The 13,711-nt window shown below is 34.7% G+C and overlaps 1 protein-coding gene across 3 annotated transcripts in view; it reads left to right on the forward strand.

The window, feature by feature from the left end:
• The window catches only part of LOC123537389 (uncharacterized), a 47,605-nt gene that overhangs the window by 17,998 nt on the left and 15,896 nt on the right, over nt 1-13,711 (forward strand). For 2 of the 3 annotated variants that reach the window (XM_045321087.2, XM_045321088.2), the window contains exon 7: nt 229-558. The exons of the other annotated variant lie outside the window; for it this stretch is intronic. In XM_045321087.2, the coding sequence (XP_045177022.1) occupies nt 229-369 (141 nt within the window). In that variant the 3' untranslated portion in view covers nt 370-558. Of the gene's footprint in view, nt 1-228; nt 559-13,711 lie in introns of those variants that run through there. 3 annotated transcript variants of the gene reach the window in all.

Genomic DNA, 13,711 nt, shown 5'->3' on the forward strand with positions numbered 1-13,711 from the left:
CATTAAACTTCTGTCAGTATTACGGGGCATATCATTACCTGAATTTTGAATGCTAGATAATGTATTTTTACAAAAAAATCTCAATTTATAATAGAAAAATGTTTCATATGCAATAAAACATGTCACTCTTCAAGTATTTCAGTTCTATCTAAAAACAACGCATACGTTATTAACGATTTCCCTGTAAGCACATCCAACACGAGACAAGACATCTTTTTATCATTTCAGATTGGAAGACCAACATACGATGTTACTCCAGCTGGCATTATTTGTTTCATTATTTGTTTCATTATTTTCCTACCGCTTGGAGTATGTTGTTTTTACACAATGTTGGAAACAAAATGTAGCCATTGCAAAGCTCCCCTTTGACAATATTTCTTTGACTCTGAACAACATAATCTAATTCCACTTCATCCTTTAATTTAAAATGTATGCAACGTTATAAAAAGTACTCATCGAGTATATTTGAGAACAAGACTCATAAACTGTTTTGTCCATGGGAATATTAAAGAGGTTATGAAAAATATCTGATAAAGCTTAATAAAAGTGTAAAGATCATTGAATTATTTTGTAATAACGCTACATTCCGTAACTGATTTAACTTCAGCGTCTTAGTGTGAGGAAATAAATAGGACGAGTCCAAAGTACAGTACCAAGTGCCGGTATTCCTAATACACTGACGAAAATATCTGCCAAAATCATTGTAGTCGTTCATATATTTTCACATTGGTTGACATACATGTATATTCTATTTTACTGTACCTGACCAAGGGAGTAGGAACTCGTAATTTTTTGAAAATGAGAATAATACAGCGGTATTCCCTTGTCAATTTATCATAAAGTGCATTGGCGACTGATATATACACAGAATCTTGTATCGCTGACACCTTGTTAGATCACCATGGTGACAGTGTATTGTACCAAGGTTGCTGTATTTTCACACCCCGCAGACTCGGGTTATAGGCGATACATTAATTAATGAAAGTCAATCGTATTTAATTGCATACTGCCGAACAGATTATAGACACTTGCAATTAATGTTGTGGGGATTATGATACCCCCTGCAAAAGTATGAAGGGGATTTTGTAACACCCTGTTATTTTTCAGTGTAGGGGATTTTGATCAAGGGGATTTTGATCGTCTCCCTAATCAGAAACTTATTTTCACAATAATAAAATAATGAGAAACTTTCTTAAAGAAATATGCAAGTTTTTATTTTTTTCAAATTCTGTCTGGAGAATTGTGAAAAATGTGACTTTCACTCATCTAAAGCTGGCAGAAAACTGCCACTGTAGATATCATTTGTCTAAAATTGAAAACAGTATGTGCATTTCAAAGTTACAAAGCAAAGCATGAAAAAAAGTCACTTTTGGCAACAAACTGAAAATGAAAATTGAGTATAGATGGAACACAATAATTTTATATTAATTTTTTGTCAGCACAAAGAACTCATGAAGTTTTCACTATATTTGTGTTTTATTTTCATTATTATTTTCAATATTATTACTGTATCTTTTATCATCCTATATGTAATATAATAATAATAATAATAATAATAATAATAATAATATTATTATTATTATAACATTAAAGTAATAGTTGTTATAATCTATATGATATCAAAATAATAATAATTATTATTATCATTCCACATTCACTGAAGAAAAATTAATTTCTTTCAACTCCACTGCACACATCTTCATGGTCTAGTTGGGGTCCCTGCTGTGCTAATTGCCCTCTAATCAGTTACTGTTACATAATCGCTGATAAGCAGCAGATAAGATGGGAGTTGTATATTGGATTTGGGGGGGGGGGGGGGGGACACTTATATAGCAGTGAATCTAGGCCTTTAACTGGCAGGTACTCGAAAATGCAGCTCTCTGATTGGTCTGTTAAAACCACTAATATACTGTTATGTCATGATAAAGTTATACGGTAAGTTCCAGTTATTGCTGATTATTTCAAGGCCTATATCTCTCTAAATTATTCATACATACCTACGTACAACCCATTCTGTTTTCCGACTAAAATGATAATGCTTAAAACGCAACCTTCAACATGTATAATTGCTGTATAAGGAAACGCAAACTATTCTTATGGTGTTACAGTTGAACAATAAAATTATCATTAATCAAGCAATTTCATATTGGCCTAGTTATTTGTCCTCGGGCAGTCGTATTGGCCCTCGACCTAAACGACAACCCTTGGACAAATAACAATGCCAATATGAAATCGCTTGATTAAAAACATTATATTATTCAGATCTAACTAGACACAAGTCCTAAATTGTAAGCAATCTAAAAAGAGTGTTTTTTATATATAAAATGTCGATATCCGAATAAGCCTGTTAAATTAAGGTAGTGGACCACAATGTTTAAAAAAATAAGTCTTAAAGATACTATTGTTTCGCACTGTATTGCAATTTTTAAACAACTTTAACCGTGTTTTTTTTTTAAAAAATTTTGTTTAATTTATGATGTTTCCTCAAGAGTCAAATTTCAAGGTATTAACCACAGTAGAAAATGTTCGTAGTGAATTCATTATACCAATAATTTTGATAAAAGAAACCTGAAAGTATTGGTAAACAATGATAAAACATAAAATAAAACTGTCAAGAACATTTTTTTCTAGTATAGGCTCTACATTAAAAAATAACCATGTGGCAGAAGTAAAACCTACCTACATTTCTTCCTCAATATGTAAACTAAAGAGAAAAGGCAAAATAAAGAACTTCTACAGCATGTAACCCTGCACTCCTCTGTATTAGAGGTAAAATTCACTTTAAATAGCAAGAAACGGCTTATCAAATAAAAATTTCCGCTTTTATACAATAAATCAATAATGTCTTGAAAACATTTTAACTTACTAGAAAAAATATAAGAAACAAAAGTTTGATCCTAGTGCGGTTTGAACCTACGCCCTCCTAAAAATAAGTCAAAGTAAGTTTATAGTAGGAATTGAATAGTCTTCAAAAGAACGTACTCTATTACGGGTCCACTACCTTAATATGGTCCTCTATGTGGGATTGAGCATAGGACACCAATAATTGTAAAACGGCGCCTGAGAGACACGACTCCTCAGGAAACGATGGCTTTTTAGCGCTCATTTACTTCGGTGAATTTGCTGCAAAGAATACATAAGATCTTTTTATAAAGATAAATTTATAACTGTCTTTCAGATAAAACTGGAAATACCTTAAAATACAGATATATTAAAGGGACAAAGCAAACCATTGAGCAAAATTGAGAGAAGTCTAAAGAAGGATCCTAAAGACCAAGATGTGCGAAGATAGGTTCATGAGAAATAGTTTTTGAAGTTTGTTTTTAGCTTTTAAGCTCTGATAGCCCCTTAAGTAATTCTGCACGCTCAGATCGAAATGTTTTCTACAATGTAGAGTTTGATTTAAAAACCGTGATTTTTCACTTCAGAATATACTCAGAAACTTCAGGAAAATAAAAATGATAGGGCCGAGTGCTTGATCGTTTGCTAGACTGATCCTAAAAGTTTGGACCTCACGCAAATTTTCACAATGAGAGTCTATAGCGAAATCAAAAATTTCATAACATTTCCGCGAATAGAATTTTGGAAAAACGGGACGTATTATGTCATGTCACGTGCGTGCGTCCGTTTGCCAGTCCGTCATAATTCGTGTCCGAAGTAGAACTTAATAACCAATAAAGATAATGACTTTAAACTTGGCATACAGGTAGATGAGAAGCTGTACAGAACACTTGATTCGGCTTTATAGATCAAAGGTCAAGAAGGTCACAAATTGAGCTCAAAGGTCAAATCTATCCGTCATATTCTATGTTCGGAGCATGACTTGTTAACCATTCAAGGTGTTGACTTCAAACTTGGCAAATAGGTAGGTTGTGATGAGACGATGTTCAGAGTGCATGAACAAAGATGGTAGATCACAGGTCAGGGTCACAGCAAGGTCAAATCTGCCCAACATAGTTTGTATCCAGAGCATAACTTTAAATATATTAGAAGTATTGACTTGAAACTTGGAATATAGACAGGTGATGACAAGACAATGTGCGTACTGCAATAATCTACATTACAAACTTCACCCCCATTACCCCCCACCCCCTAAATTCTTTTTAAATAGTTACTTGTCCTTCAGTATACTGTTACCACCACCACGCATTTACACCCCTCACATCTCTACCCCGCACACCTCTCTCCAAAAAAGAAATCTTTAAATATTGCTTCATTCAAAAGTGTGCTTCCATTCCCCTCCGATGTAACTCTTCGGGAGTAATAGTGTTTGTAATGGGAAGACTTCTCACATTCCCTGCCGTCAGTCTGTTTCGATATGCGGGCATTTCTTATATTGGTAATAAAGATTTGTCTGCCTCACCCGTCGTGGTGTTGTCAATTTACGTTTCAAATGTTACTTTTCTGCGGCAATATATAGCCTTTCTGAGTCGATTAGCTGTATATTCCGACTCACTCACTCTGGAAACATATTTGTTAAGCTTTTCTAAAATCTGTTTGAGAAGAAAAATGTTTTTAGAATTTAAAACAATTGATAATCATTTGTAAAAAATCCATATCTTGTTTCCACATTTTTGTCTTAACACTGTGTTAGAGATCCATTTTTTTTTCAATTAGAGTTGACGTTGTAATATATCACGTCTGCTTCGGTTTCTACTGGGATATTGTACTCAATGATCTATGTCTTAAAGAGTGACAAGGACATGTGGTGTCTTAAAGAACCACGATAAAATGTTCTACAGTGTTTATCATCTATGTCCTTCAGTTTTTATCATGATGTTTAATAGATACGGTTTACAAAAATGGTGAGATGTTTTAATAACTATAGTTTTAACATTGATATATGTTATATATATACGGTGGTATGTTACGGTGGTATGTTTAGGACATGCAATTATTTCTTTAGGATTAAATTATCTTGAGCGATCAACATCTTATCTCGTGCGCACGACATCTTATCTTGAGCGATCAACATCTTATCTCGAGCGATCAACATCTTATCTTGAGCGATAAACATCTTATCTTGAGCGATCAACATAATATCTTGAGCGATCAACATCTTATTTCGTGCGCACGACATCTTATCTTGAGCGATCAACATCTTATCTCGTGCACACGACATCTTATCTTGAGCGATCAACATCTTATCTCGAGCGATCAACATATTATCTTGAGCGATCACCATATTATCTTGAGCGATCAACATCTTATCTCGAGCGATCAACATATTATCTTGAGCGATCAACATCTTATTTCGTGCGCACGACATCTTATTTTGAGCGATCAACATCTTATCTCGAGCGATCAACATATTATCTTGAGCGATCAACATATTATCTTGAGCGATCAACATCTTATCTCGAGCGATCAACATATTATCTTGAGCGATCAACATCTTATCTTGAGCGATCAACATCGTATCTCGTGCGCACGACATCTTATCTTGAGCGATCAACATATCATCTTGAGCGATCAACATCTTATTTCGTGCGCACGACATCTTATCTTGAGCGATCAACATCTTATCTCGAGCGATCAACATATTATCTTGAGCGTTCAACATATTATCTTGAGCGATCAACATCTTATCTCGAGCGATCAACATATTATCTTGAGCGATCAACATCTTATCTCGTGCGCACGACATCTTATCTTGAGCGATCAACATATTATCTCGAGCGATCAACATCTTATCTCGAGCGATCAACATATTATCTTGAGCTATCAACATATTATCTCGAGTGATCAACATCTTTTCTCGGTCATCTTATCAATATCTATTAATGACCTTTGTGTGAATTCAGACCATAAAAATCAGTGATGATGCAAAGAAATAAATTTAAGTCCTTGACAAAAAAAATAGTATGTAGGCTTCGCTATGGAAGCCCTGGAGGGACAATTGATTTCCGTACTTCCCACTTCTGACTTCTAACTTTTGCAGTTCTCACTTCCAACTTCTTGACTTTCTATTTCTAACTTCCACACTTCTGACTTCTAACTTCCGCACTTCCAACTTCCAACTTCCTGACTTCATACTTCCGACTTCCAACTTCCACACTTCTTACTTCCGACTTCCAGAAAAGGAAAGTTGGCAGTCAGAAGTGCGGAAGTCGGAAGTCAGGAAGTTAGAAGTCAGAAGTGTGGAAGTTAGAAGTCAGAAGTGCGATAGTTAGAAGAGGGAAGTAAGAAGTCAAGAAGTCGGAAGTAAGAAGTGTGGAAGTTGGAAATCAGAAGTTGAAAGGTACGAAGTTAGAAGTCAGAAGTGCGAAAGTTAGTTGAGAGAAGTAAGAAGTAAAAAAGTCGGAAGTAAGAAGTGTGGAAGTTGGAAATCAGAAGTCAAAAGTCTGGAAGTTAGAAGTGCGGAAGTTAGAAGAAGGAAGTAAGAAGTCAAGAAGTCGGAAGTAAGAAGTGTGGATGTTTGAAATCAGAAGTCAAAAGTCAGGAAGTTGGAAGTCAGAAATGTGGAAGTTAGAAGTCAGAAGTGCGGAAGTTAGAAGTAGGAAACCAACAAGTTGAAAGTGAGAAGAGCAAAGTTAGAAGTCAGAAGTGGGAAGTACGGAAATCAATTGTCCCTCCAGGGCTTCCATACTTCGCCCATATATTAAACGATTTTCATTGTTTTCCTTTAATTCATACCTGCAACTTTTCTGCGCGAATTTATCAGTCGAACTGAAATTTGTTGCTGTTCTAACATGCAGTATGCATCATAAGTTATGTTCATTTGATTTTGAAGATAGGATGACCAATTATATGCATTGCTCTCCCAATGATGTGATAAATTTGTACAGGTACTTGTGGGAAGTTTAAATAACAGTGGAATAGGCGGGACCCTAATTAACAACTTGTCCGTATGTTTTACTGATGACCTAAATGCACACACAAAGGGCCTTAATATATAAATAAGATTTCGTGCGCTCGAGATAAGATGTTGATCGCTCAAGATAATATGTTGATCGCTCGAGATAAGATGTTGATCGTTCAAGATAAGATGTTGATCGCTCAAGATAATATGTTGATCGCTCAAGATGATATGTTGATCGCTCGAGATAAGATGTCGTGCGCACGAGATAAGATGTTGATCGCTCAAGATAATATGTTGATCGCTCAAGATAAGATGTTGATCGCTCAAGATAAGATGTTGATCGCTCGAGATAAGATGTTGATCGCTCAAGATATTATGTTGATCGCTCCAGATAAGATGTTGATCGCTCAAGATAAGATGTTGTGCGCACGAAATAAGATGTTGATCGGTCGAGATATGATGTTGATCGCTCAAGATAATATATTGATCGCTTAAGATAATATGTTGATCGCTCGAGATAAGATGTTGATCGCTCAAGATAATATGTTGATCGCTCAAGATAAGATGTTGATCGCACGAGATAATATGTTGATCGCTCGAGATAAGATGTTGATAGCTCAAGATAAGATGTCGTGCGCACGAAATAAGATGTTGATTGCTCGAGATAAGATGTTGATCGCTCAAGATAATATGTTGATCGCTCGAGATAAGATGTTGATCGCTCAAGATAATATGTTGATCGCTCGAGATAATATGTTGATCGCTCGAGATAAGATGTTGATCGCTCAAGATAAGATGTTGATCGCTCAAGATGATATGTTGATCGCTCGAGATAAGATGTCGTGCGCACGAGATAAGATGTTGATCGCTTAAGATAATATGTTGATCGCTCAAGATAAGATGTTGATCGCTCAAGATAATTTGTTGATCGCTCGAGATAAGATGTCGTGCGCACGAGATAAGATGTTGATCGCTCAAGATAAGATGTCGTGCGCACGAGATAATTTAATCTTAAAAAAAATTAACATATGTCCTAAACATACCACCGTAGTATGTTTAGGATATGCAATTATTTTCTAAGGATTAAATTATCTTGAGCAATCAACATCTTATCTCGTGCGCACGACATCTTATCTTGAGCGATCAACATCTTATCTCGAGCGATCAATATATTATCTTGAGCGATCAAAATGCTATCTCGAGTGATCAACATCTTATCTCGAGCCATCAACATATTATCTCGAGCTATCAACATATTATCTTGAGCGATCAACATATTATCTCGAACGATCAACGTCTTATCTCGAGCGATCAGCATATTATCTTGAGCGATCAACATCTTATCTCGAGCGATCAACATCTTATTTCGTGCGCACGACATCTTATCTCAAACGATCAACATCTTATCTCGAGCGATCAACATATTATCTTGAGCGATCAACATCTTATTTCGTGCGCACGACATCTTATCTTGAGCGATCAACATCTTATCTCGAGCGATCAACATATTATCTCGAGCGGTCAACATCTTATCTCGAGCGATCAACATCTTATCTTGAGCGATCAACATATTATCTTGAGCGATCGACATATTATCTTGAGCGATCAACATCTTATCTCGAGCGATCAACATCTTATCCCGTGCGCACGACATCTTATCTTGAGCTAGCAACATCTTATCTTGAGCGATCAACATATTATCTTGAGCGATCAACATCTTATCTCGAGCGATCAACATCTTATCTTGAGCGATCAACATCTTATCTTGAGCGATCAACATCTTATCTCGAGCGATCAACATATTATCTTGAGCGATCAACATATTATCTTGAGCGATCAACATCTTATCTTGTGCGATCTACATCTTATCTCGAGCGCACGACATCTGATTTATATATATTAAGACCCTTTGTGTGTGCATTTAGGTCATCAGTAAAACATACGGACAAGTTGTTAATTAGGGTCCCGCCTATAGGAGAGATCGCCGTGACGTCACGCGTTAACATCTGTTTATCTGGTGGTTGGCAAAACAAATGATTTTAACACCGTTTGCGTATTGAATCAGAATTTTTAATTTTTAATAACTTTTTTGCTCATTTATGGGTTTTCAAAATTCAAAAAGATTTGAAATACTAACAATCTTCATATTTTTGTATCCAAATATCTTTTTTCAATCAATAACCGTTTTAAATGACATATAATTTTAAAAGCGGCGTAGTGATTTTCACAACCTTTAGAAAAACAGTGTAAGTTAAGCGTTCATAATAAATCCATTTTATTTCGAAATAACAATTAAAAGTAATCAATAAATTGCTTGTTTTATAACCTTTCCATTGATCAAAAAATTATTTATGTAATTTGTGTTTTAAGAAAGTTTAGACCGTTAGAAAAACATCACTGTTTACAAAAAACATGGACGGTCGGCTTCTGCCCACCCGATCACTGTCTTATCAGTTCTAAAAATAGAATTTGTATACAAACACGATCTCTCCTATTCCGCTCTTATTTAAACTTCCCACGAATAGTAGTACAAGTTTATCACATCATTTGGGAGAGCAATGCATATAATTGGCCATCCTTTGTCATAATCAAATGAACATAACCAATGATACATACTGCATGTTCGACTGATAAATTCGCGCAGAAAAGTTGCATGCATGAATTAAGGGAAGACAAGGACATTCTTTAATATATGGGCGAAGCCTACATACTAATTTTTTTTGTCAAGGACTTAAATTTATTTCTTTGCATCATCACTGATTTTTGCTGCCTTTTTTATCAGTTTGCGTACTTAAATTTCTAACCCTGCAAACATGTGAAACGGTTATAAGTATAACCGAAACAAAAACAAAAACGGTGGCAGCCGTATGTTTTTACTAATGATCTGAATTCACACAAGATAATATGTTGACCGCTCGAGATAAGATGTCGTGCGCACGAGATAAGATGTTGATCACCCAACAGATATGGAAGAGTAGTCTTAGGTTTTAAAAGGATAACAAGAACTGATGAGCAACGGAATGTAAGGCAAACTTTTACCTTCATGTATTAAACATAATCGTTTTGTTTTGACAACTACCATTTGACAGTCAATATTTAACTATAAGCATGTAGGAAAGCATTTTGCAATAAGTATTCGTCATTTAGCGTTTGGCATTTAGCATGGCTTTCGGCCTTCCATACATCAGGGTTTTTATAATTTGAAGCGGCAATTATAAATTTTGGAAGGCCGGTGCGCCAAGCTTATTGCCAAATACTAAAAGACTAACATGTAATGTAAATTACAAATTACTTAATGCTGAAAGCAAAATACTTATGGAAGGCCGGTGCGCCATACTAACTGTCAAATGCTTAATGAAAAATATTAATGCTAAATCCCAATTACTTAATGCTAAATGCTACATACCAAATGCTACATGCCACATATTTGATGCTAAATATCAAACGCTAAATGCCAAATACTTAATATGAAATTGCTTAATCATTATTGCTAATCGTCTAAATTCTTTAACTTATTGAGTTTATGATCATTTAGCATTTGGCATTTTGCATGGAAAACTTTATGGTAATTTCTGCATACCAAATGCTATTTGTCATACCGCTAAATGTCAAATGTAAAAAACGCTTACTGCAAAATGATAACTGCAAATGGCCAAATTCTTTAACTTTACTATGATGAGTTAATGTATGTATCTTTTAAACTTATGAATGTAACTTTAATAATTTGAAAAGATCAGAGAGTCTGCCACGCTCTTACAGGACCAAGTTCCAATTAAAATCAACATTTCAAACGATGAGACAAACCAGTAAATGATAAAATGATAAAAAACATTGTTCAAATATGAATTTTTAATAATTTATAAATAGTATAGCAAAATCCTCCAATTTTATATCAATTTATCAAATTCTAAAAGTGTAATATTTTTTGGTCATTTGGGATCCTGGAGTCCATTCAGTTGATCTGTAATAGAGTTCCGCTTAAGCCGGTGCTAGGGAGCGTGAGAGGTGTTGCATTTTTCATTACCACTCAAGAACAGACTCAATCAAACCGAGTCTGCTATTATTCTGCTTGATTGATATTTTTTGCTTTCAAAAGATCTTTTTTACAGATTTTATTGAGATTTTGAGAGTCGTCTACATATTTTAAAGTTATAGATAAGAAGTTCTTTAAACGTCTGGAGTCAAACCGAAATATCCTTCTTTTCCTAAATAATTTGACATAAAATTGGAGGCGGACAACTCTATCTCATTTGACTGAAGGTAGATGTTTCAGGTGCCTGCCAAATTCTTGAACTTAAGTTATTTCTATGATTCTTGAGTAATTGCTCATTACTAACATAGAGTGAAGAAATGAAGATACTTTTTTAAAGACAAAACAAAGCAGAGTGAAAGTGCAACTACAAGTCAACGTTGCAGATGCCAGATTTTTTTGTTATTTTCGTAAGCCGGTCAGAGACCGTCTTTCATCGATTCAGAAGAATTCAACTAAACACAGAGATTTGAAAGAAATAAAACATCTAGTTATCATGTATTTGTATGCTTTCTTAAAATCCATTAACAATATTTGCTATTTATAAGGCTCTGTAATCCATACGTAGCTAAAACTGAAACCTAGGTTCGCAAAAATATGGACCAATTTTCCAACACATTACCATATTTGACCTGGTGGCAAAAAGTTAGGGGAAATGCAGGATTCAAACAATGCACAGTGCCTTGCACACATACCTCTCCTGAACCTATTCTATATAACAAAACTGTCTGTCAACCGGTTACTTTTTTCTGTACTCCTTGATGAATAAGGCCTCTATTGTTTTGACATTTGAACATACAACCAGCAATCGAAATTCGCAGTTTCGGATCTGACCGACTTCAGGATACCAATTCCGTTAAGGTCAGCTGAATGCTTGTCAGAAGTTTTAAAAATGTCCATTCCAGAGCACCAAAGAACAAAATCCGCTTTGAATATCATTTTGAAGGAAAACAGGGCCTTTAATTTTGACACTTACCTTTATTCTAGAGATTTTGACCCCCGGCCAATTCGCATCTAAGGCTGAAAACTACCAACTGCTATCTTAAGAGGAAGCAAGAAGTTTAAGTTAGTTTTTGTATTATAGCCTAGTATCTTTTCTTTGAAGTTTGTGATACATTTACAACAGAGCGTATCTAAAGGGGCGGAGCTTAAATATAAAAGCAAATTAGGCTGTGCTTGGGGTGCTCTATGCTTCCGGGAAATCTCTATAAAAGTTTTCCTTGAATGTCTTTCAAATATTTCGTGGCAGCAATGCTACAAGTATTACTAACTGCTCTATCGGATGCAGTAGACACAATAATCGAAACGTGTCAGTTAAATATAAAGATAAACAAAGTTGACTGCCATTAACGGACTTTAATAAAAATCCTAGTCATTACATATGAAAGTACTTGCATTACAGCTGTGTGCAGTCAACTTAAAATTGGTCTGTAATATATAACCTCTGTGTGGATTCGCCGTAAATCCCAAATCATTAAAATGTTCACAGTTGAACAATAAAAGGAATATCGTATGTTTTAGAGATAACGTTATGGATTATAGAAGGACTTGACAAAATTATTTTCCAGAATATTATATATATGCCAAACTATTCTGAAAACTCTTATCTTCATTTAAATGGTCAAACATTTTTGAATTCTAGCGTTGATGTAAAACATTTTATAATTGTTGAGTAATACGATTTCTTAGTGAAGGTGTCAGATAAATTTGACACGATTTTCCACATTTCTCCTCGTTGAATGAGACGCGCTATTTTATACTCGAACGCATACGTGTTGCATTTTATAAATATTTCAGTGCACGTTTGTGGTGTCAAAATGTAGCGTGTAACGATTTAAACAAATACAGGCGTACAAGCTATTTAAACACCTATAATGTTTAATTTTCCCGTTTACGTGTAGGAACTGGACCTTTATATTTTGTTTAGGGAATCCTACATGTACGCGAATACGTATTGAAACTACATTTCTAAAATGTCACAATTTAGTAAGAGACAAACTGTTCAATGATCAATACTTGATTCTGCTCGAAGGTAGGTGAGACGTGTTAATACTTTCGTATACTTGTTCACATACTTTTAATGCAAAGTCTTTCTTTCCTGTTGGGATATTAAACTATTGAATAATTTTGATAAAAGAACTGTTGTGACGGTTGTTCATGAAGAACATTATACAAACTCCAAGTGGAAAAGTAATGTTTCTGTTTTAAAATTACAAAAAAAAAAAGATCACTGTGCAAGCATAATGTACGTATTTTCTCACTGCGTGTACATATGTGAGATATAATTATAATACATAAAACTACACAATCGATAGAATGGTACTGTATCGCTCATATTATATTAGCTGGCAAATTAAAACTAGAAACTAATCACATTGATTAAATGTAAGTTGTATTTTGCTACTTGTACTAGCACACGTATTGGTATCATGGTCATATCGCGAGGTGTACATTTTTATTTCGAATTGGCTCAAACAATGCGACAAACGTCAACTAAAAACGAATGTAATTAAAACTAATTTTAATTTCCAGATGTATTGGCCGCCAATACGTTGAGTAGGCAGACTTTCCATTTGTTCTCCCTTGAAAGTTTTATATTTGTACAAAAACTTAACAAATTGCAAATATTGTGGCATGTTCATGCTGAACAGGGAAATCACACGTAATTTCATTTGTGTAAAATATAGACTAAAATACAGACAGTGTCGTTGAATAAGAATTTTATGAGCTTGATCATATTACATTAGCTGCCATTTAAGCAACAGAGACTAATTATAACGAATACAAGCAAATTGTACCTCATACAAATGCTAGAACTGATAATAATATTAATGCAATATGGTCATATCAGCAGTTATTCGTATTCTGCCCGCATATTT

The sequence above is a fragment of the Mercenaria mercenaria genome, chromosome 17, assembly GCF_021730395.1.
Source record: "Mercenaria mercenaria strain notata chromosome 17, MADL_Memer_1, whole genome shotgun sequence".
Lineage (NCBI taxonomy): Eukaryota > Metazoa > Mollusca > Bivalvia > Venerida > Veneridae > Mercenaria > Mercenaria mercenaria.